Source organism: Chrysochloris asiatica, unplaced genomic scaffold, assembly GCF_000296735.1.
Source record: "Chrysochloris asiatica unplaced genomic scaffold, ChrAsi1.0 scaffold00034, whole genome shotgun sequence".
NCBI lineage: Eukaryota > Metazoa > Chordata > Mammalia > Afrosoricida > Chrysochloridae > Chrysochloris > Chrysochloris asiatica.
Genome location: NW_006408552.1, coordinates 18,951,052 through 18,975,038, shown reverse-complemented (window position 1 = coordinate 18,975,038; position 23,987 = coordinate 18,951,052). Strand labels below are relative to the sequence as shown.

General features: G+C 52.5%; 1 protein-coding gene across 1 annotated transcript in view; it reads right to left on the bottom strand.

Annotated features, from left to right (window-relative positions):
* MICALL2 (MICAL-like 2) overlaps positions 1 to 23,395 on the bottom strand; it is a 28,172-nt gene extending 4,777 nt beyond the window's left edge. Inside the window, exons 1-8 of the mRNA XM_006859881.1 lie at positions 23,253 to 23,395; positions 9,331 to 9,379; positions 5,886 to 6,027; positions 5,126 to 5,310; positions 4,223 to 4,338; positions 2,121 to 2,855; positions 951 to 1,045; positions 412 to 505 (exon numbers count right to left, since the gene is read on the bottom strand). Coding sequence (XP_006859943.1) covers positions 412 to 505; positions 951 to 1,045; positions 2,121 to 2,855; positions 4,223 to 4,338; positions 5,126 to 5,310; positions 5,886 to 6,027; positions 9,331 to 9,379; positions 23,253 to 23,395 — 1,559 coding nt within the window. The remainder of the gene's footprint in view (positions 1 to 411; positions 506 to 950; positions 1,046 to 2,120; positions 2,856 to 4,222; positions 4,339 to 5,125; positions 5,311 to 5,885; positions 6,028 to 9,330; positions 9,380 to 23,252) is intronic.
* Between the last annotated feature and the right edge of the window lie 592 nt (positions 23,396 to 23,987).

Genomic DNA, 23,987 nt, shown 5'->3' with positions numbered 1-23,987 from the left:
GTCATTTAACAATGTCCCCTGCACCACCAAACTGCCTTCTTCAATCTACAGCTGATGCTCAGGCACAGAGATGTGCAAACACCAGGTGAGCAATGTATCAGAGAGACCGCCAGGCCTTTCTTCTGAGGTACCTCAGGGTGGGTTTGAACCACCAACCTTTCGGCCAGTGGCCGAACCACTTAACATTTGTGACAACCAGGGACTCCTCTGTTGTTTCTGTGTCTTTTCTGCTCCTTGTATGAGGAGCTTCAAAAAGTCCATGGAAAAACAGAATTGAAAGATAAGGGAAGCCCCCTCGTATTGTACTCCAAAGTTATAAAAAGCCCACGTTAATTCTGGGAATTCACACATGGAAGTCACACAGGACTGGGTCTCAGCAGCTGATTCCCCCTAGCCAGCCGCCAGCCTCACCTCTCAGGGGGGCTTTTCTTCTCCACAGGTTTCAGGAGGGCCCTCCACCCTGCTGGGCCGTCCTCCAAGCCCTGCCTGGAGCCAGCACTCGTACCTGGGTGGGACACAATGGTGGACATGATATGGCTGAGGGGGCGGGTCCTCACCCTGCACATGTCCCCATGGAGATGTCCTACCCTCTGACACCCCCAAAGTCAACAGGAGGAGCACTGGACTGGGAGTCCAGACACAAATGTTCGTTCCCTCTCTAGGCCCTAACTGCCCCTCCAGCCACGTGGTCAAGGGGCTGAACAGTCCCAGTCACAGAGGATTGGGCTTGATGGATGAGCTGGACACAGTGATGCCACAGCAGCCGACCCAACAAGGTCCTGGTGGGAGGTCCCTGTATCCCACACTGCCCACATCATCACCTCACCCATCACTATTGACCCCAGAGGTGACCACTGAACACTTCCTTCCAGCCCAGGATGAAGCAGAGGTCCAGGCAATATTGCTTGGACCTGGAGGCACCCCCAGCCCAGCCCTGGAAGGGGACTCACTTCTCCCAGAAGAGCTGCGGGCCAGGGAAGATGCTACCCCTGACGGCTTGGCTTTGGAATGGGAATCCGAGACAGATGAGGAGGCTGTGGGCGGCCTGTGGGTGAGAGGTGGGCTTCAGGCACAGGTGTACTCAGTGGCACCCCCATAATTCCTCCCAAAAAAGTCCCTCAGCCTGCAGAGGTAGGCCAGCATCGGGGGGCAAGGGCTCCTACTACATGGCCAGTGGCTGAGCATACTGTCCTGTTTTGCTGAGATGAAAACACCCCTAACCCCCCCCACACACGTACATACATAGACACACACACACAAGGAAGACTGGGGGCCCTAGAGCTGAGCCCTGGAGACCCCTGCCCTGAGTGGTGGCCGCCTGAAGGGTCCAGTGAGTCTTACAGCCCCTCCACGTAAGTCCTGCACATGGCTGCATGCATTTGTCACTCAGAGCCCAGGACAGAGACACTAGGCCCCCAGGGCAATTGCTCTGTCTACACTGGGCCAGGGCTGCTCCTCCTCCCCTGCCCCCTCGTCTTCTCCTCCTCTGGGTCAGGGTGGCCAGTCTGAGTTCCTGGAGGAGCTGGGCCCCTTTCCTGTCAGACACCCCATAGGGGAGCCCCCATGTAGCCCTAGATCCTCCCTTAGCCACACAAGTTTGTCCCTAGGCAATGACTGGCAGGAGGAGAGGTGGTCACACAGGCCTGAGCCAGGAATGCACAACATTTCATAAGTGAACAGTGTGTGAGCCAGCTGGGACCATCTGGCTCTCCACTCTCTAAGTGACCGTCCTTTATTCGGTCAATAAACGTCAGCTCAGCATCTAGCATACGGAAGACCTCGGGCATCACCAGGGTCAGACAGACTGGCACCCCAACCCAACTGATGCCTGTTTCCCCATCTGTAAAATGGGTGAGTAATGACAGAGGGGTGTGCCACTACAGCACAGAGGGTACTCCGACATGATAACCATGGCCCCCCTTCCCTACCCACCCTCCAGCACTCCACTCCCACTGCCTCATGCTCCCATTTCTCAGATCCAGGAAACTGAGGCCCAGAGAAGCATCCCCCAAGGTCACACAACTGGGGGAGTGGGACAGAGCTAGGTCCCCTCCCCAGGCTGCTCCTAGCCCCTCTGGCCTCCTGGGCCCCCACTCCCAGTTCCTTCCTCCTCCACCAACCTGCTAGGTACCTCCTGGAGCCCCGGGAGAGCCTTCCTGAGGAAATTTAGTGCTTGCTCTCGACTGCTGTCCCCCAGGGGCCTGTCGACCACACGTGCATTCCCAGGTTCCTGGCTGGCTAGACCATTGCTAGGGGTCTGAAAGAACTTCTCTCGGGCCTGCTGGGTCCTGGAGGCTGAGGAGGTCCAGGTCGGCAGAGAGTCCAAGGTGCCCACAGATGCTGTACCCGAGTTGAGTTTGCTCTGCGAAGTCATCCCTGGGGGAGCTACCTGAACCTGTGGCACAGCTGGGTGAGGGTTCCGGGCACTCAGGGATCTTGCTGGCTGAGGCCTGGCTGCTGAGGTTCCCTGTGCCGGCGAGGACCACCCGGCCGGGGAGCAGTTAGTCACCTTTGTGCTGGTTTTGTATGTGGAGCTGGGGGCCACAGGGTCTGAGGGGTGCCTGGACGTGGAAGGGCTGCCCCCACGAAGGTGAGAGGACGCAGCAGCTGATGGAGAGAAACCTCTGGCCACTGAGCCACCCATCACAGACTCCTGGGCCGGCTGCCCATTCTTCCGTGAGGTGCTGGGGGGCCTGGAGTTCACAGGAGTGGCCCCTGAGTGTCTGAGAGCTAGGCTTGGCGATTCAGGGCTTGCAGAAGTGGCTTTGGAGTGGTGGCTGGTGCAGACAAAGACGCCTGGTTGTCCCGTGGCTTTGTAGGCCCCTGAGTGTAGTGTGCTGGAACACTGCTTACACCTGTGGGTGGGGGAGAACAAACCAGTGGAAGCTCCTGGCTCTGGGCCTGGGCTGCATCACTCATTCCCCATTTGTCCATCATGCTCTCGAGCTCTCCCTAGAGACCACCCTTGAGTATTTCTGTGTCCACTCATTTGGTCGCTCATTCATTCAACAAACACTTCTTTTACTGTGTCTTGGCCATGGAACCTCAGGAAGTGTTTGTATAAGTGAACACACAGACAGATAGGCCACCCTGAAAGCCACTGCAGAGGCCAACCTTGCAAGAGGGCATCCAAGGCATGAAAACTGGAGTCTGTTTGCCTGAAGTAATAGAGGAAGGAGAGTCTCAAACAGGAGGAGATGGACTGTGTGGCACATTGCCTCAATGAACAACTGCCTCCTGCGTCATGGGACCAGAAGAACTGGATGACTTCCAGCTACCACGAAAAAAATTTTATAGAGGACTCCTGATCAAAAGGAGAACAGAACCTCACATTTTCATGGACTCCAGACTTCTGGAGTTACAGAGACTAGATAAACCTCTGAAACTATTGTTCTGAGATCACCTTTACACTTGAAACCAAAAATCTTCCCCTCAGGTCTTCTTAACGCCACACTAGTAAAGAATATCTGCCTTGAGCATTGTACGCTTTAAAGATCGATGTCTATGGGATCACATTCAAAAGATGAGGTAGGAATCTTACGTGGCAGTGAGTTTCTGTGAATGGGCAAAGTATAACTCTTTAAAGGAGAACAAGGGATGTTACACAACTCAGAGGACACCATCCATGAAACTGAACGGTGCCTGTAGGACCTGTGGGCTTGGTGTACGTTTTGCTGTGTATATTCTCAACAACAAAAATAAATAACATAAATAGCTTGTGGTCTGATGCTGTTAAATGAACTAATAGAATAAGGGCGGTCCTTGTCTTGCTCTCCTGGAGCGCTCAGCCCCATTGGTGTAGATGGTCACAGAATAAAACGCCCCAGAGGATAAGCATTGAATGACTAGCCACAAGGTGGGCAGTTGAAACCCACCAGCCGCTCCTCAGACACCCTATACAAGGTCACTGAATCAGAACAAACTCGACAGCACATCACCACCAGGATAAGCACTGGACTGCTAACCACAAAGCCAGCGGTTCAAACCCACCAGCTACTCCTTAGAAACCCTATACAGGGTCACTGAGTTGGAATGGACTCGAGGGCACTTAACAATAACAAACAAAATGAAGGAATTTAAGATAGATGAAAGAGACTGTCAGCCTGCACAGACATCATGGAGGGTTTCCCGGAGGTGGCATCAGAGGATGTCTGAGCGGAGCTGGCATTTGGAAGTCTCAGGGTTAATGGAAGCCCTGGGGGATGTTTGAGGAGAGACCCACCTGAAGCAGTTGCGGTGGTAGAGCTTGCCGTCCACCAGGTGGCGCTGCACGAGGTGCACGTGCTTGCCGCAGGCTGCACAGGTACTGCTGACGGAGCTGCCTGCGAGGGTCGGACCCTTGGGGAAGGAAGATTCCGGGGGTGTCTGAAGGCCTGCGGATACATCCGAGTCCCCCACGCACGCACCCGCTCCCAGGGCCAGGACACGTGCTTATCTAACCCAGCCCTCCTCAGAGCCACTGTGGAGCTAAGAGCAGAGGACAGGGTTCCAGTAGGACCCCATCTGGCAGGAGCCTCTAGTGTGGCCCTGAGAGGGGAGTCAGGGCTTCTGCTGATGGTCCCGGGAGTCAGAGGGCAGATTCCAGCGTCCCTTGTTTCCACCCAGCCCCGCAAGAGCAGAAATCCAATCCAGTTCCCAACACCCAGTGTCACGTTTGCTCTATATCCACCGAGCCGAGTATGGCGGCCGCCGGACAGCAGGGGTCGCCCAAGCACAAGTTATCTCCCAGCCTCAGTCTCCACCTTTGAAAAGTGGGATCTCCTACATTCCTCCTCAGGGTTGGCCTGCGAAATAGAGGCCACCCCAGTACCCCTGTATGCAACCCCCCCCCCAGCACCAGGCCAGAGGACATATCTGAGCCCATTTAAAAAATGTCTCTGCTTCAGCTTACCCATCTGTAGAATGGGGTTGCAAACCTCCTTATCCTCTATGACTGAAGTAGCTCTGGGTGAGCAAGACCGGGGAGCGATGTTTAAGAAGTGCTGAGGCTGGACCCTGGACTCTCAGGGGAGACTGGTTCTACCCTGCGTCTTTTGTTTTGGGGTTCTCCACTTCCATGAGCCCCACCTCAATGGGAGCTGGTGGAAAACCCAAGATACTGGTGGAGGGTAGGTGGGGTGCTTACAGCCTTTGTAGGAGGAGAGTCCTTTGTCCCTGCAGCCCTCCCCTGGACAATGGGGTTGGTCCTGGCGGGGGACAGTGGTGGGCCCCGAGGCAGGCCAGGTGAGGACAGCTGAGCTGGGGTCTTCTTCCCAGATGGTTCTGCCTCCGAGTCCGACGGGGGCCTCTTGATACCAGCCATGCCCCCAACTGGCATGACAGAGACAGGAGGGGATGAGGGAGACTTGCATCTTCCACCCCTTTCCCAGGAGGGCCCCCCACATGGAGGCACACAACATGGGGCCTGGCAAATACAAGGTGGAGGGAAGATGACCCCTCCTCAGCCACCACTCCCTGGGGAGAGAAGGGACTTTCTATTCTCCAGAAATGGGGACTTGAAGACGGGCTGGCCCCTTGCCCAGGTGATTCCGGGGATTTCTAAGGCATAGATGAAGAATGTGGGGGTGGGGAGGGGCTAGAACAAAGGGCCCAAAATAGTGCGGTTGTGTCTGGGCCTGCTCTGCCTGGCTCCTCCCACCCTGGCCCTGCTGGCAGTCAGAACAAAGACCGTGGAGCAAGGCCTGCAGACTGCCAGAGTACCCAAGGAGAGCAATGGCACAGACCAGCAGGGAGGGGAAAGCAGAGCCTGCTCCAATATGGGGTCCCATTGGGAGGGCATATCACTTGCAGGATCAGGGGGCTCTTCTCTCCTGCCCAGGCTGGTGGGGAGCCAAGCCTAAAGGCCCACAAGGCAGGGTCAGCCCAAGGCAGGCAGCAGCACTTACTAGGAGATCGACCATGGAAGTAGTTGTAATACTGGGACGTGTAGGTCAGGATGCTCAGCCGGTCGGGCACCTTGAGGGCCACCATGTCCTCAGCATCCAGCAGGGCTGGGATGCCCAGCTTCTCCTCAGCCACACGGAAGGCCTGGTAGGTGTGCAGACGGGGGACAGTGGTCAGCAGGGGCTGACAGAAGACCACTCCAAAGGTCCAGGTCTGAGGATCGGGCTCTGCTCGGCCTGTGTGTGCTCCCTGAGCCTTGGTTTACCGGTCTGTAGAATGGGGCCACAATCCTGACCATACAGGGTGGGCCATCTTGGTAAGGGAGAACTAGGGTTTCAAATCACCCTAAAGATGCCACTGAACCCCTCACACACCCCTGAACCCACACCACTGTGGTCAACACTAAACGTTAGATGGTTGGAAGCAGGTCTCCCTATAGGAGCTGCTGGCATTGCCCAGACCCCACTGAGCATCCCTGGGCCTACTGGGGATACAAATGTAGCCTGTGTCCTCATAGCCAAAGCAAAGAAGGAGACCGAGATAAGAGGGCTGCTTGGGCAGGGCAACTGCATTTATATTGTGCCTACTGCATACCAGGAGTCCTGGTGTGGTGCTGTGGCTTCATGCTCTGGACTGCAAAGTCAGTTTGAACCACAAGGTCAGCGGTTCAAGCTCACCAGCTGCTTCTCGGAAACCCCACACAGGGTTGCTATTGATCGGAAACAACTCAACGGCACTTACCAACAGTAACTGCATACCAGGCATCGCAGATCTCTGCTGGCAGAAGGCTCTCTCCTAGCTCCACTCCCACCCTTCAAGCATTGGCCCCAACTATCTTTGATTCCATGGGGACCTCCAACTCCTGACCCTACAGACCTCCAGGTTGGGAAGGATCCACAAATGGACTGCTCCTATCAGGGTGTGGGGCTGGCCCCCTCCCTACTCCTCCCCTACCTCTGTCCTTGGCTAAACTCCAGGGTCCATCATTCCAGCTGTTGCTCTGTCCCCACCTCACCCAGCTGACTCGGTTGGGCTCCGGGGACCCAGTGCTGTGGATACACCTCCCACACCTGCTTCCCCACCTGTCTATACCCGGGTAGCCTTTAGACCAGGACTCCAGGGGGGAGGCACTAACAGAACTCACGCTAACCTGCCCCTCTGTTCAAATCTCAGCCCTTCCACCCCCCAGCCTCACGCTCAGGGGACCAAGGCACCAGAAGCCTCAGGAGACCCCTGAGGTGCCCCCCATGTGTCCCTGCACCAGGGTTTCCTGGGCTTGCTAAGACCCTCCCCTTCACTGCCCCAGCCAGTCAGCACATTCTCTCTCTCTCTCTCTTTCTCCCTGTCCATCAAGTGACCCTTCTAGAACATTCCGCATGGAAACTTCCCCCATTGACAGAACAAAAGTCATCTGTTGATGTCACTTCTGAGGCAGGCTCCCCATGTTTTCAGAGTTCCTAATGCAACAAAAGTCCCTGGGAAAAGCCTTGCATATTTTCTGCTTGTGACTCCTCTCCCCGCCTCTGCCCTAGAATCCCCTCGGCACCCGGCTCCCCATCTCTCCCCCTTCTCTCAAGGCCCCATCGACCTCATGTTGCTCAATCCCGCGGTCAGACTGTGGCCTGGCCTCTCTGGGCCATCACTAATTTGGATATGGCGGTCACCCCTGCCCCTGGACGTGCTGGCTTTGGTCCCCTCACACCCACTCTCTCTACCCCTGGGACTTTAAATCCCATCCTGAAGCCAATTTCTAGCTTCAAGCTCCTATTCAACTCCATGTGACCTCTCAATGTAATTGAGCTCAAAATAGGATTCCTGGAGACTCCCAGACCTGGTCCCCCAAAGCCCTGCCCTGTCTGGAATCAGAACCCCTTCCAAATGCGCCCAGTACCAACACCCCACTACATCTCTACCGCTATGGTCACAGCATTATTCCCTTGCATCTCCTTACCCTCCCACCCTCATCTCCCTGCCCCCATATTCATCTCAACATCCCGAGAGACCCTGTGAATCCAGGAGCTGTTCCCCATCACCCCTCCAAGACCTTCTCACACTCAGACACCAACATCCTCACCAAACCCCATTCCTCAGTACCCACTCCCTTTGCCCACTCATTCCAGCCTCTCCAACAAACCTCAGGGCCTTTGCACCAACTGTCCCTTCTTCCTCCACTTCTCCGAGGGGCTCCTTCCTGACCTTATCCCACATGCTTTCCCCCAGCATCGCCTTCTCCATTCCATATCCCCACAGTACTTATTCCCCAGCCAACAACCCACGATAGCACCCTCAGCTGGCTCAGTGGAGCTGTCTGCAGTGGCAGTGGATGCCACATTCTGTTGTTCTGCTCTGTACTGCCCCACAGAGCAGCCACCATTATATGTGTGGTCAGAGCCACCAGACTCCCTCTTTAGTTTCATGTCATTTGACTCATTTAAATTGAATAAACATATGAGGCTGCACTGAGGGTTTAACCAGGTACCTGTTCCCTGCCCCACCCACTGAACATCATCAGCCTCATGAGGACAGGTAAGGGGTTCAAAGGAGGTCAGGGACATTTGCAGAGTGAATGAATGAACTAACTAATGGAAAGATGGATGTTGGGGCCACAGGAGGTCAAAGGGACATTTGCAGATGTGAATGAATGAATGAGTGAATGAATGAATGGATCGATGTTGGGTCCACAGGAGGTCAGGGAACATTTACAAAGTGAATGGATGGATGGATGGATGGATGGATGGATGGATGGATGGATGTTGGGTCCGCAGGAGGTCAGGAGACATTTGCAGAGTGAATGAATGTTGGGGTCAGCAGAAGGTCAGGGAATATTTGCGGAATAAATGAATGCTAGTGTCAGGAGGAGGTTAGGGGACATTTGCAGAGTGAATGAATGGAGGGATGGATAGATGGATGGATGGAGGGATGGATAGATGGATGGATGGATGGATGGATGTCTTTCTGCACACCAGCCCAAAAGTAACAATGAAGCTGATTATCAGTGCAGCAGGAGAAACAGGATGAACACCGGGAGAAGGCAGGACAGGACTAGGATGCACACTGGCCAAACTCCAGGGCCAGCAGTGGGTGCAGCCAGAGGGCAACAGGACAGGACTGGGGACAGCTGGGCCTCCCAGAACCACCTCATCCTGCCAGCCTTGGGTGATCTGGGCTGGGCCTCTGAAGGGAAGAGTTCACTGGCCACTTCCTGTCTCCTCTCACCCAGAGAAACCAGGGCTGAAACATGAGGATGTGTCTCTAGAAGTTTGTACGCAGATTCACTGACTCCAGGTGGGATTCACTGTGGATCTCAGAGCAAGCCCCAGCCTTGGGTACCCATTGGCAAGGGAGCCACAGAGCATCCAGCAGCCCTTGGACGTCGGTGGGATGCAGACAGACTCGGGCTGGTCCAGCTCTGAGGCAAGGCTTCAAGGGCAGGTGCGGGGTACTCACCAGATTGTTGTTCTCATAAATGTTTTCTTTCCTGAGGGCATCGAAGTCTCTGGAATATAAAAACACAAGTGTCCAAAACCACTCAGAGTCCAAGCAGGCAGGGCTGCAAGAGCCACTGAGGTCATCTTGCCCAATGAGGAAACTGAGGCTACAGTGGGCCCCAGGGCAGCATGTCTGACCCTGCTCTGGGCACTGTAGCACTGCCAACACATCTGGTCACCTAGTGCACAGGTGGCCCTCCATCAGTGCCCCCGGGCCAGCCTCACCCACTGCCCTGTCCCCATTAGAGGTGGTAGGAGACAAGTCCTGAGAGGCAAAGCCACCAGCCTGGCCAGTCCAGCCAGGACACAGCTCAGAGTGCCTGGCCTGCCACGCCCTTGAAGCTCAGCAGGAAAAGAGAGCCCGGGGATCAAAACTATGAAGTCTAGTGTATCTATATTTTCTTTTGTTGCTCATGGAGGTAGATGCTATTAATGTGTCCATTTCACAAACAAGGAAAACAGAACCAGGGAGGTTCAGTGACTTAAAAGGGAACACAGAAGCCCAGGCAGTCTGCTCTGAAGCATGGGTGTTTAACATTCAATTGTTTGTTCATTCCCGGAAAGGCTTGGTACAGCACACACTGGGTATCCAGGCTTATCTCAAGGGCTGGGTATCCAGGCTTACCCCGAGGGCTGAAGATAGTGGAGCACACAGTGCCAGCCACAGATCTGGGCATTTCTGGAAAAGTTGAGAGTATAGTAGACATTTCAGGAAGGAGAGGCCGGGGACCTTGGCAGTCCACATCTCACCATACTCAGTGGTGTCATGAGCAGCAGTCAAGACCAAGGACCCAACTGCTTGGCCACAGCTAACTTTCCTGGAGTTTGGGCTGACCCATCCATGTTGCTGTGTGGGTCCCGCAGGGCAGCCTAGAGAGGTGGGCTATGGTCAACGCCTCCCTCCTAGCCCCTCACTTCTCCCTGCTGTCTATCAACCTGCCCAGCTCTCCTAGAACTGCAGACATTTCCCCACCTCCCACCCCACAGCCCACCTCCCAGGTAATGAGCACCAGGTATCCTGACACAGTGAATGAGAAAGGAAGGGAGGAGAGCCCGGTTCCTCTGGGAGCAGGGATAAGCTGGCTCCAGCCTGTCCAGGTCCCCCTGCCCTCCTCCCTGACCATAAAAAGAACTGAGGATAGAGGAAGCAGCAATCTCTCCCAGAGCACAAGACCTGTGGCCCAGCCCATGGCCTCCCCCTCAGCCCCTTCCCGGTCCCCACCTCCATCCCTCCAAACCCCAGCTCTTTCCCAGATGCCCCAGGTCACCGACAAAAGGAGACCAGTAGGAGGTCAGAGAGTTACAGACTATTTTGTCTCCAAACAATGCAAAAGGAGATCCCTCACTGGCCTCTGTCTGATCCTAGAGGGGGCCACATCTCCTTCCTGGATGGTCAGTCTCCACTACAGCATCCAGAGTGAGTTTCTCGAAGCAAAGCAGGGTACCCCCAAGTCAAGACTACACTGGGGCAGGGTCTCTGGTTCACAGATGTGCCCTGTGTAACTCACGTTCAAGGGCCACTGCCCCTCAGCATCAAATCCAAGGTACTTCCGCCTCCTCCAGCCTCCTAGGGGGTGGTGGCTGAATCACCCTGGCCAGTCTCACAGCCACCAGGCTCCCCCTGAGCCTCCAACCTTAGCTCTATGTGTCACCTACACCAGACACCCTTCTCATCTCTGCTTGATGCCCCTATTGGTCACAAAGTGGAGCCCATCTTGGCCTTGGGGTGGTGGGGCCAGTGGGCCCCAGTCTTGCAGCCTGGAAAGCAGCTGGCAGCACCTTATGTTCCTGGAGCTGAGCTCGGAAAGCAGTGTGGGAGCCAAAATGACCAGACGTGGAACGGCCTGCAACCTCACTCAAAAAGCACCTTGAAGATCCTCCTCTGGAAGCCAAAATCAGTGTTCCCTAGCATGGAGACCGGCTGGGTTGGCCTCCACCAGGGGCCTTGCTGGACAAAAGTATCCCTCTAGGCACTAGCTTCACCCCACTCCTCCAGCAGCTGCCCCTCACTGAGCTGCTAGCATCAGGCTTGAGAACTGGAGTCCTCGAAATTTGAATCTCTTTTTAGAATCTTTATTTGCTAGCAGGTCTGCTCTGGGATAGCTCCAAGGTACCAACCATAGTGCAGGACAATGGGTTTCTCTTCTTCTGTGGCCATTCTAACCTCAGTCTTATAACACCCGCAAATGACTGAATTGTTGTTGTTGTTGTTAGGTGCCATCAAGTCAGTACCAACTCATAGTAACCCTATGCACAACAGAAGGAAACACTGCCGAATCCTGGGCCAGCCTCACAATTGTTGCCATGCTTGAGCCTATGGATGCTGCCGCATTGCCAAGCCATCTCGCGGGGGTCTTCCTCTTTTTCTCTGACCCTCCACCTTACCAAACACAATGTCCCTCTCCAGCGACTGGTCCCTTCTGACAATATGTCTGAAGTATGAGAGACGAAGTTTGACCGTCCTGGCCTCTAAGGAGCACTCTGGCTGCACTTCCTCCGACACAGATCTGTTTGTTCTTTTGGCAGCCCATGGCACTTTCAATACTCTCCTCCAACACATAATTCAAAAGCATCAATTCTTCTACAGTCTGAACAGGACTATGCAAATAAGGTATGCAAAACTCTTGCCAGCATGGCTGTTGTTGTTAGGTGCCATTGAGTTGATTCTGACTCACAGAGACTCGAGGCACAACACAGAATGAAACACTGCCCAGTCCTGAGCCAGCCTCACTGCAGCTGTGTTTGAGCCCATTGTTGCTTCTGCTTTGTCAATCCATCTTGTTGAAGGGTCTTCCTCTTTTTCATTGACCCTCCACTTTTCCAAGCCTAATGTCCTTCTCCTAGGCCTGGTCCCTCTTGATAATAAGTTCAAAGTATGAGAAATGCAGTCTCGCCATCTTCGCATCTAAAGAGCATTCTGTCTGTACTTCTTCTAACATAGATTTGTTTGTTCTTCTGGCAGTCCATGGTACTTTCAAATATTCTTTGCCAACACCATAATTCGAATGCACTGATTATTCTATGGTCGTCCTTATTCATTGTCCAACTTTCACATGCATATGAGGTAACTGAAAATACCATGGCTTGGGTCAGGTGCACTTTAGTTCTCAAACTGACATCTTTGCTCTTCAACACTTTCAAGAGTTCTTTAAAAGAAGTCATTTGATTTCTTGACTGCTGCTTCCATGAGGATTGACTGTGGATCCAAGCAAAATGAAGTCTTTGACATCTTCAGTCTTTTCTGCAGCACTCACGATGTCATTTATTGGTCCAGGGGTGAGGCTTTCTGTTTACTTTACATTGATGTGCAACCCATACTGTGGCTGTGGTCTTTGATCTCCATTATAAGTATTTCAAGTTCTCTTGGCTTTCAGCAAGCAAGGTTGTATCATCTGCATATGGCAGGCTGTTAATGAGTCTTCCTCCAAACCTGATGCCAAGATCTTCTTCATAGAATTCAGCTTCTCAGATTATTTGCTCAACATACAGGTTGAATAAGTATGGTAAAAAGATACCTTGACATACATCTTTCCAGAATTTAAACCTTGTTCTGTTTGAACAACTGCCTCTTGGTCTATGTACAGGTTTCTCATGAGCACAGTTAAGTGTTCTGGAATTTCCATTCTTTGCAATGTTATCCATAGTGTGTTGTGATCCACATAGTGGAAAGCCTTTGTATACTCATTAGAGTACACTTTCTGGTATTCCTTCAGCCAAGATCTGTCTGATGTCAGTAATGATACCTCTTGATCCACATCCTCTCCTGAATCCGACATGAATTTCTGGGAACTCCCTGTCGATATACTGCTACAATCTTTCGGATTATCTTCAGCAAAATTTTACTTGCATGTGATATTAATGATATGTTCAATGGATTCCATATTCTGTTGGGCACCTTTCTTGGGAATGGACACAAATATGGATCTCCAATCAGCCAGATAGCTGTCTTCCAAACTTCTTGGCATAGATGAGTGAATGCCGCATCAGTTTGTTGAAACCTCAATTTGTACTCCATCAATTCCCAAAGCCTTGATTTTCACTAATGTCTTCAGTGCAGCTTAGATTTTCTCCCTTCAGTATCATCAGTTCTTAATCATATGGTACTGCTTGAAATCTTGAAATGGTTGAACATTGACTAATTATTTTTAGTATAGTGACTGTGTGTATTCCTTCCATTTTCTTTTTTTATTATTATTTTAAGTTTTTATTGTGAATTGAGTGATACTTTACACGGGAGAACATCAGCTTTACACTAATCCTATCATATTTAGTTTTATTACAATGATTACAATCCCCTCCATGCATCATCATTCAACAGCATTTGCTTCCATTCTCTCTGGTTTTTTTTTTTTTTTGGATGTACACCGAAGCACTCAGGAATATATAACCATTCAAACAACCAAGGGTACACCCCGCAAGTCTACCCCGTAGGTGTCAGCACACAGACCCTCTCCTTCCCTGACTCCAGAATCCCCAGCTACTCCACCTCGCCACACCATCTTCTCTGCCTCCATCTCTGGCATCACTGTTTCTCTGAAGAGGGTTCCACACTCTGCTCTTCTCCCTTAATGGTCCCAGAGTCCTCTGCTCTTGGAATGCAAGGTCAACCACTCCCCTCCTTTTGTTACAAAATGTCTACCTTTGTATTTGCAATACTCACAATCAGTTCTGATAGCAATTATTCACTATTGAACCACAAGAGTCTTATCCCCATGTCCTTTCACAGTCCTGTCCAGACAGGTTGGAAACCACTCAGTGGAGATTCTACCTTCCCCCGCACCCTCTAAAACTAAGCTCCCTCTTTGGGTAGCCTTTGTAGCTCCCCCATTTTGGGTAATCAATGTCTAAGTTGCCCATCCCTGTCAACAATGTGTACAGAGGGGGTGGGAATGATCCTCACTGTAAAGATTAGTTCCCTTTTTTGAGCTACTACATCTACAAATATAGGTCAAATTCATCACATTGTAGCAGATTACTCTTTTTTTCCTCTACTTTCTTCCTCTAGTCGAGTTCTGATCATCCAGCCATTGAAGCCAGGTCAAATGGGTACTATCTGCAAGTATGGGTGTTCTTGTGCATTTCCCCTCACTTCATATCAGCTGGACGCGTCACACTGCTCTGGTCCTCTGGAGCTATGTCCCCGTCCCTGGGCCCATGAGTCCCCAGGTCTCACCATACTGCTGGCCAACCAGGTCTCAACCTAGGTTGACAGGAGTCTATTGAACGTGGTCAGACTTAGCTCACAACTTCACTGTTGATTTTCCCCCACTTCCCCTTATTGGTAGACCATTGTGGTCACCAGCAAGACCACATGCCTGCTCTTGTATTCCCCTTGAGTCTCAGTCTTAGAAGGGGGTTTGCCCTGAGCCTTCCATTTTCTTTTGATGTTTCTAGTATCACTCAATATTTTGCCCACAGAATCCTTCAATATTGCAATCCAAGGCTTGAATTTTTCCCTCGGTTCTTTCAGCTTGAGAAATGCTGAGCATGTTCTCCTCTTTTAATTTTCTAACTCCAGGTCTTTGCACAGCTCATTATAATAGTTGGCTTTGTCTTCTCCAGATGCCCTTTGAAATCCTCTGTTCAGTTCTTTATTTCATCATTTTCTCCAGTCTTAACTTCTCCATGCTCAAGAGCTAGTTTTCAGAGTCTCTTCTGACATCCACTCTGGTCTTTTCTGTCTTCTTTTTTAAATGACCTTTTGCTTTCTTCAAGGATAATGTTTTTGACGTCATCCCACAACTCTACTGGTCTTCTGTCTTTAGTGTCTAATTCATCAAATCTGTTCTTGAGATGATTTCTAAATTTAGGTGGGATATGTTCAGGGTCATATTTTGGCTCTCATGGACTTGTTTTAATTTACTTCAGCTTGAGCCTGAACTTACATAAGAGCAACTGATGGTCTGTTCCACAGTCAGCCCTAGCCTTGTTTTAGCTGAGGATATTGAGATTCTCCACCATCTCTTACCACAGATGTAGTCAATTTGACTCCCGTGTATTCCATCTGGTGAGGTCTAAGTGTATAGTCATCATTTGTGTTGTTGAAAAAAAGTATTTGTGATACAGAAGTCATTGGTCTTGCAAAATTCTATCATGCAATCTCCACCGTCATTTCTACCACCAAAGCCATATTTTCCAAATATGGATGCTTCCTCTTTGTTTCCAACTTTTGCATTCCAAACATCAGTAATTATCAATGCATCTTGATTGCATGTCTGATGGATCTCAGACTGAAGAAGTTGGTTGTTGTTATTGCTGTTAAATACCATCGAGTCGGTTTCGACTTATAGAGACCCTTTATAGGGTTTCCAAGGAACAGTTGGTGAATTTCAACCACTGGCCTTGTGGATCAAATGGACCTTGTGATCCAGCGCTTTATCCTACAGTGCCACACAAGTTGGTAGCATTCTTCAATTTCATCAACAATGGCTTTAGTGTTTGGTGTGTGAATTTGAATAATAGTGGTATTAACTGGTCTTCCTTGTAGGCATATGGATATTATCCTATCACAGACAGCATTGTACTTCAAGATAGATATTGAAATGTTCTTTTGGATGGTGAATGCAATGCCATTCCTCTTCAATTTGCAATTCCCAGCATAAGTCTTGATTGTCTGATCCAAAACTGCCAATATCTGTTCATTTCAGCTCACTAATGCCTAGGATATCAATCTTTATGTGTTCAATTTCATTTTTGACAACTTCCAATTTTCCTACTTATACATTCATAATTTCCAAAATCCATGTTCCAATTATTAATGGATATTTGCCGTTGTTTCTCCTTATTTTGAGTTGTACTCCTTTGGCAAATGAAGGTCCCTAAAGCTTTACTCCATTTGCATCATCATGGTCAGCTCTACTTTGAGGATGTAGCTCTTCCCCCAGTCGTATTTTAAGTGCCTTCTAATCTGAAGGGCTCATCTTCCAGCACTGTATCTGACAATATTCTGGTGCCATTCATAAACTTTTCATCTACCAGTATTATATCTGACAAGGCTCCACTGCTACTCATAAGGTTTTCGGTGGGTGACCAGTCAGATGTGGTTTGCTATCCCTTCCTAGTTTAGTCTGTCTTAGTTTGGCAGCTCCACTGAAACTTGTCTATCATAGGTGACCTTGCTGGTATTTAAATTACAGGTGTTATAAGAGTCCTGGTATGGCGCTGAAGGTTTGAATCACAAGGTAGGTGGTTCAAGCTCACCAGCCACTCCTCAAATCCTATACAGGATAGCTATGAGTCAGAACTGACTGGATGGCACTTAACAATAACAATAGCATCCAGCATCACAGCAATGCACAAGCCACCATAGTACAACACACTAACAGAAAAGTGCAAGACTGGCTAGAACTAAGGTGTCTGTGGCCCATCGAAGGGATTGGTCAGTTTTGCCATCCTGCTAGGTTTAAAAAGAACCAATCCCAGACTGTGAAGGGAAACTTCACTACTTTCAAGAAGAATCTGGATAGAGACTGGTAGACCCCCGAGACCATGGTCCTTAGACACCCTTCAGACCTGGAACTGAGCCCACCCTTGGGGACATCTTGCAGTCAAACAACAGACAAGTTTGCAAGTGAACCCATGAAGTTATGCTCCTCAGAACAACCACCCATATGAGACCCAAAGGACAGCATTTGCTCAAGAACAAAGCTCATAAGGCAGGAAGGGACAGGAAAGAAGGACGAACCCAGGGAGGAAGCAGGAAGAGTGCTGTTACACTGAGGGGATTCCAACGTTGTGGGTTAAGTGTTGGGTTGCTAACCACACAGTCAGCGGTTCAAACCTACCAGCCACTCTGCAGGAGAAAGATGAGGCTGTCTGCTCCCATAAAGATTTCCAGGTCTCAGAAACCCTAAAGAGCATTTCTACTCTGTCCTATAGGGTAGTTAAGAGTTGGAAAGAACCCAAAGGCAGTGAGCTTGGTTTTGGTTTGGTTAAGAAACAAACTGCATATGAATTGTTGAATGGAAAATTAATGTGCTCTGCAAACTTTCACTCAAACCACACACACACGAACATGATGAACAAGGAGCAGAGCGCATTCTTTGGACCCACAGCTAAGAACCGCCTAGACTCATGGGACGGGTGCTATAAAGCTGGAGACAGCTTGAGATGGCAGATAGGTGAAACAGCTCGGCTCGCTGACCCTTGGAGCCAGAAAGCTGAGCACATGCAGGCAGGAGGTTGGCTGGAGGAGTAGGTGCCTCGAGGTGCTTGTGGGGAGCTAAAGACTGCAACACTTGTTCAAGCAAGGCAGAGACACGACAGAGAAGCTGCCAAGTTGGAAGTTGTCCTGACTGACAAACTGTTTCCCATCTCATGAAGTGTTCCTATTACTTCCCTAATAAACCCCACAATTTTGAGTGGCCATAGCCATGAACGACCAAATCCAGAGGGGAAACAGAGAGTGCCAAAGAAGGGACAGCTAGTGTCAAAATTCGAAAAGGATTCCACCCCACGGAACCAGACTTGGGTCTCCTCTCTCCCCCTGAAGTTATATGAGGACTGATACCACCACATTACTGATGGGGCCAGGCACACAGGTGGTGCTCTATAAATGCTTGTGTTTGAACCAATGCATTTGATGCATGCTGAGAGAGGTAACTTTTGTGGGATTTGATTTATTCTTTCAACACTGGCTGACCGAATGAATTCTTTGGGTCTATACGTTAGTTCAGGAGGTCTGGTAGCGTAGTGGTTACGAATCGGGCTGCGAACCTTAAGGTCAGCGTTTCGAAACTACCAGCTGCGCCACGGGAGAAAGATGAGGCTTTCTACTCCCGTAAAGATTTACACCCTTGGAAACCCTGTACAGGGTTGCTATGGGTCAGAACTGACTTGACGGCACTTAACAACAACAACAAATATGTTAGTCCTGGTGTGGCACTATGGTTTAATGCGCCAGACTGCAAAGCCATTTGAACTGCAAGGTTGGCGGTTCAAGCTCACCAGCTGCTCCTCGGAAACCCTATACAGGGTCACTATGGGTCAGAATTGACTCGATGGCACTTAACAGCAACACTATGTTACTCAGAGTACTTAGATGGTGCAAACTGGTAACATGCTCAGCTGCTAACCAAAACATGGAAGGTTCAAGTCCACCCAGAAAGCCTGAAAATCGAGTCCTTTGAAAAATCAATCATTGAAAACCCTATGGAGCATAGTTATACTAAAGGGGTGGCCATGAGTTGTGGTTGACCCCACAGTAACTGGGTTTTTAAGACATGGGTGACTTATGGGTAGAATTCTCCCCCTCCCTTCGGGAGACCTAGGCTTGATTCCCCGGCCTATGCTCGTGATGTGCAGCCACCACCTGTCTTTGTCGGTGGAGGTTTCCGTGTGGCTGTGATGCTGAATAGATTCCATTGGGACTTCCAGATTAAGGCAGACTAGGAAGAAAGTCCTGGTGATCTCAGCCAATGAAAACACAATGGATCACAATGGTACCAAAACCCAACCACTTAGACCACCCATCATGGGGCTGGTGAAGGGCCAGGTTGCGTTTCCTTCTGCTGTCCTCGAGTGAGATGAGGTCGTCAGGAGTCAGGGCCGACTCTACAGCAACTATCAACAACATTTATCAATGGTCTACTGTTTGCTGTGGCCCTCCCTGCTGCCTCCCTCCAGGCCATGACTGACCCATGACCACTGCCCCACTGTGCTGACCCAGAGCCTCTGAGCCCTTAGGAATGGACGTCCCCCAAATTCCTGGAGCACTGACCACAGCTGCTTATTTCCTGGAATCAGAGGCAGCTCTGGGGGGGTGGGGGCGAGTAAGGAGGGGGTGCTGGGGGCGGGGCTGGCAGGGGGGAAAGTCCAGCGCATCTGGACTTAATCCTGAGGGGAGGGGAGGGAGAGGAAAGGGGGAGGGAGACAGAGACACTGAGAGACAGACTAGGAGAGAGACCGAGAAGGGGAGAGACAGAGGAATTGAGAGGGAAAGACAGAGGGAGGGAGGGGGAAGGAAGGAGAGAGGCAGAGGAAGAAAGAGACACTAAGAGAGACAGAGAGAGGAGAGGGACAGACACACCAGACAGACACAAAGACACCAGGGAAGGGACAAAGAGGAAGCTGAGAGATGCCCAAGACAGAGCAGTCCCAGGAAGCAGACCCCCAGGGTAGGCCCAGGAGAGAAGGCAGTGCTGGAACAGGGAGGTGTGTTAGGGACGGGCATGGCTGACGCAAGGGTAGGGCTCGTTCGCCAAGTCCCCCTTATTGTTCCCAACAGGCAAAGGAGATGCTGAGTTTTGCCCAGCCCACAGGTTGGACCAGACCCTGTCCCCTCCCATCCTGGCCCTGGGGTCCCACCCTGGATCTCTGGGCAGGGTGGTGGGGGCACTGGGCTCTGAAAGGCCCCCGGGCCCTGGACTGTCCGAGTCTAGCTTCCTGCCCCCTCCCACTACTTGGCCGGCCCTAGCAGGAAGGCAGAGGCCTGGGCAGCGGGCCCTTGGGCCAGAACAGAAGGCCTATATCTCTTGACCACTTCCTGCTGACCGCCAGGCCTGGAGGGGAGGTGAGGTCAGCCTACTTGGCGGCCCACCCTCTACTCTGGCCCTGAAAGGGACCAAGCACTGCCTCTGAGTGGGGAGTGGGGTCCAATATGAGCCTCTTCCAGATCCATAACAGGCCAGACTCGATGTCCCTGCTGCCCTTGGGGTAGGTGGGGGGCAACTCCTGCCTTCTACAGCCCTGACCTTGACCTCCAGAACTGTGAGGAATCTGAGAAAGAATCTAGGTTCCCAGCTATGTGCCTGGAGGCACTAGCATGGGCCCAAGTCACAGGAAAAATTTTAGTTGAACCCCAGCTTCCTGAAGCCTCAGCTGGGCTCTGCAAAAACATCTCAGGGGAAGGAACCCCTACAATGCTTCTATGGGGGTCTTCCCAGCCAAGCACTTAGACCCCATGTCCCCTGTCCCTGGTGCCTTCCCTTCCTGCCAGAGGGGCCCCTGAGAACTCTGGGCCCACTGGGTCAGGCAGCATTCCTGAGAGGAGCTGGACCACACAGCCAGGAATCTGCTCAGCACCTGGTTTACAGGGGAGGCTGTTTGCCCAGGGGGGGATGGCATCATCAGAGGGGACCTGAGCAGAGTGTACCTGCCTCGGACTGAGGATAGGGTCTGTCCATCTGGAACCCTCCAGGCCTGCTACAGAGAACCAACAGCACTAGGGGTGGGGCAGGGGGTGGGGCTGGGCAGGCATTGGGCAGATGGCTAGAGGAGAGGAGGGGTTGGAAGGCAGGAGGGGAGCCCCCAGTAGCCATCTCCTTGCTGCGTGTCCCTGGGAGACCCATGCACACCTCACAGGGTTCTCATGAGATTAAACAATGGAGGACAGACACCTGTGACTCTGGGCAGAGACATCGTGACTGGGAATTCCCAAGTTTCCAAGCTGGCCCAGCAGTTATAGGAACTCAGAGGCGTCAGAGAGACTGAAAGCTCCCCACCTGGCTGGCCCAGTGCCCAGCCCAGCCCTCTTCACAGCTGCTTTCTCTTGGGCTCCAAGAGGAAACATGCAGCAGGAAGGATTCAGATGAGACAAAGGAAAGAACTTCCTGGAGGCAAAGCTAGGAGATATCGAGACAGGAAATCCATGTCCAGAGTGTCTTTGAAGGGCAGAAAGAGGGGACAGGAGGGTCACACCCAGGCCAAGGTCACACCTGAAGTCTGGCGTGGGGGGCACCCATCTGAGAGGACAGTCATCCTTCAGGTGTTTCTTACCCTGGAGGCAGCTGCTGGGGCCTGAGGAGCAGTTCAGGGGCTCTGAGATTCAGCTGTGGTAACAGGTAGGGTGGGACCCCTATCCACAGCCGCCACCTTGCCCAGAGGCATAGCAAAGTCATACTCCACTTAGTCAACAACCCCAAGCCTCTACCTCACATCCATACCCCAAACCCCTACTTCACACCAACACCACTGAGTCCCACACCTCACACCTGAGCCCCTACCTCACACCCGAGACCCTACCTCACAATGACACCCCTGAGCCTCTGCCTTGTACCCATACCCCAAGCCCGAGGCAAGGGACACATCCTATAATTTATAACATTCCAACTACATGGTGACACCTCCAGTCACGTCTCCCTTCTGGGACTGACGAAACAGATGGGGAAGACTTTCAACGGCTCTGTCCAAGGTGAGTAAGCCATCTTTATGCTCCTGTGCACTTGGCACCTCGCCTCACCTTCCTCTGGTTCCAATCACCTACCCACTGTCTGAATTTTTGACTAGAACATCAAGAGCAAGGCCAAAGAGGCCTTGTTTGGTGTCGCATACAAGGGTACACAGAAGGCGTTCATAAACAGTTGCTTCGATGTGTGCATGCCCAAGGTGCACGCTGGGGCAGAAACACACCCCGGAGCAGTAGAATTAGACAACAGTCCTCCAGGGCCGAGAGGTCCCATATTTCAGGGTAGACCAGACCCCTGTGATCCTGCAGGGGCTCAGTCACCTGCAGCCCCCAGAGAGATCTCTCTTCACCACCCTCCCCCCCAACCTCCATGCTCCATGTCCCGAGCCAGCTCCATCAGAACTTGGCATGGGGTCCTGTGTGAAGCTATTCTGCACCAGTGTCTCTATGGACAACAAAGCCAGGTTCCTGGGTAGATCAGACACTGCTGCCCAAGTGCCACATGAAGACTCCCCACAAGAGCATTTCACAACCTCGGGGTGGGAGGAGAACCAACAAGTAGGCTTCCTTCATTCTTCAGACTAGCTTCCTGGAAGAGTACGGTGCCGGGGGACAGCCCCCAGATGCAAGAGGAAGAGCCCTGAGCAAGGGTTTCTGCTTGCTGGGAGTCAGTTTCCCATCTGCAAGCTGGGTATCTGGAAGGGGCTGCCTCAGGCCTCGTACAAACCTGAGGTCTTCCTGCCCAACGTACACCTGTCCCCACCACTGACTCCAGCCTTGCCTTCTCTTGCTGTTAAGTACGGTCCAATTTGGAGAAGGTTATCATGTTTGGTAGGGGGGAGGGTCAGAGAAAAAGAGGAAGACCCCAGAGAGATGGATTGGCAAAGTGGCAGCGTCAATGGGCTCAAGATTGGTGGCAACAATAGCAAGGGTGGCCCAGGATCCGGCAGTGTTTCGTTCTGCTGTGCATAAGGTCGCTATGATTCGCTACCAAGTCCTTGGCACCTAACAACAACAATTTCGAGAGAGCTTTTAAGTGTCATCCTTCTTCCAGAAGGTGTCTGGGCTGCGGGGTGGAGGGCATCTGAGGAACCCCCTCTGCCTGAGCCTCCAGACACGCAACACAGGAGTACTGCCTCAGCCACTCACTCCACCCATTGTGAACTTACACACAGCAGAGCACAGGGTCTCAGACCCTCATCCACAGAGCGTTTGTTGAATGACTAACAGAAGGAGCCAGCCCAGAATGGGGCAGGACTCTGCTGCGGGAAGATGGCCCAGCCCCCTTCCCCACCCATGTCCTCTGTCTCCCAGGGGTAGGGGCATAGTCTCTATCTCTCTTCCCCCACCGCAGGGTGCAGAGGCCTGGGACTTCCTGCGCTACATTAGGCTCCCCACCTGTGTTGCCAAAGTCCAGGAGGAGAGAGAGCAGTACCCGCCTCCCGAAGCCTCAAGAGACTGAGATAATCTGAGGGCCGACCTCAACCCTAAGGGAGGGAATGCGGAGGAAGGGCCGGCGGCCCAGGCCCTAGATATTGGCTTGAGTCACAGACTGAGTAACACCCGTAGGCCAGGCGGACTTACAGGTTCTGGCCTCCGTTTGGCGGACGGGCAAACTGACGCGGGAGGGGGCATCTAGCACAGGGGTCCTGGGTCCGGAGCACTGACGGCCCAGCCTCCCCGGGCCTGGGACAACCTGGGCCTCAGTTTCCCCGTCTGTGTTAGCCCTTGCAGAGGAGGCGGGAGCGGGCACTCACATGAGGTCAGGCCGGTGGCGGTGCAGGATGGCGCAGAAGGCCAGGCCGTCCCGGAACGAAGTGGTCATGTTGGTGATGCTCACGTCCCGGTAGCCCTCACACTGCTGCCGGCACCACTGCTGCAGCGCCTTGATGGCGGCCATGTGGCCAGCGCCGGCCGGCCGGCCCGCGGGTCCGGGCGCGCCCTCCTCTCCGCTCCCGGGGCTGCGCCGTACTGGACGGCCTGCAAATGGACGAGTGCACGGATCGCGGCGGCCGAGCCCGGACCCAGCCGGCTGAAGGAAGGAAAGCCGCCGAAGCACCGTGGGGTCCAGAGCGCGGGCCAGCTTGCCAGCCACGCCCACACCCAGCCGGCCCACCAGGCCCTGCCTCTGCCCGGGCTCCACCCCCGCCTACCAAGCCCCGCCCTCCCACAACGCCCCAACCCCGGGACCCAGCTGGCCGGCTGGTCACGCCTCCGGATCCCAGGCCACACCCATGGCCCGGTCCTGCCTTGCACTCTGGTAGCAACCAAAGCGTGGGCTCAGCCTCCTAGACAGACCAAGCTCTTGGTCGACCAGCCACGCCTCCTTTGGCTCAGCCTCTCTGGCCACGCCCCTTCCCTGTCCTCCCATTGCCTCCACCCCCACCCTGACCCCCAGGAAGGGGCAAAGTCTGCTGGGGTGAGGGCGGGGTCTGGGGGTCCACATCAGAGGTAGGCTCCCGCCCTGGGGGTCCTGGTCAGCAGCCTGCTCC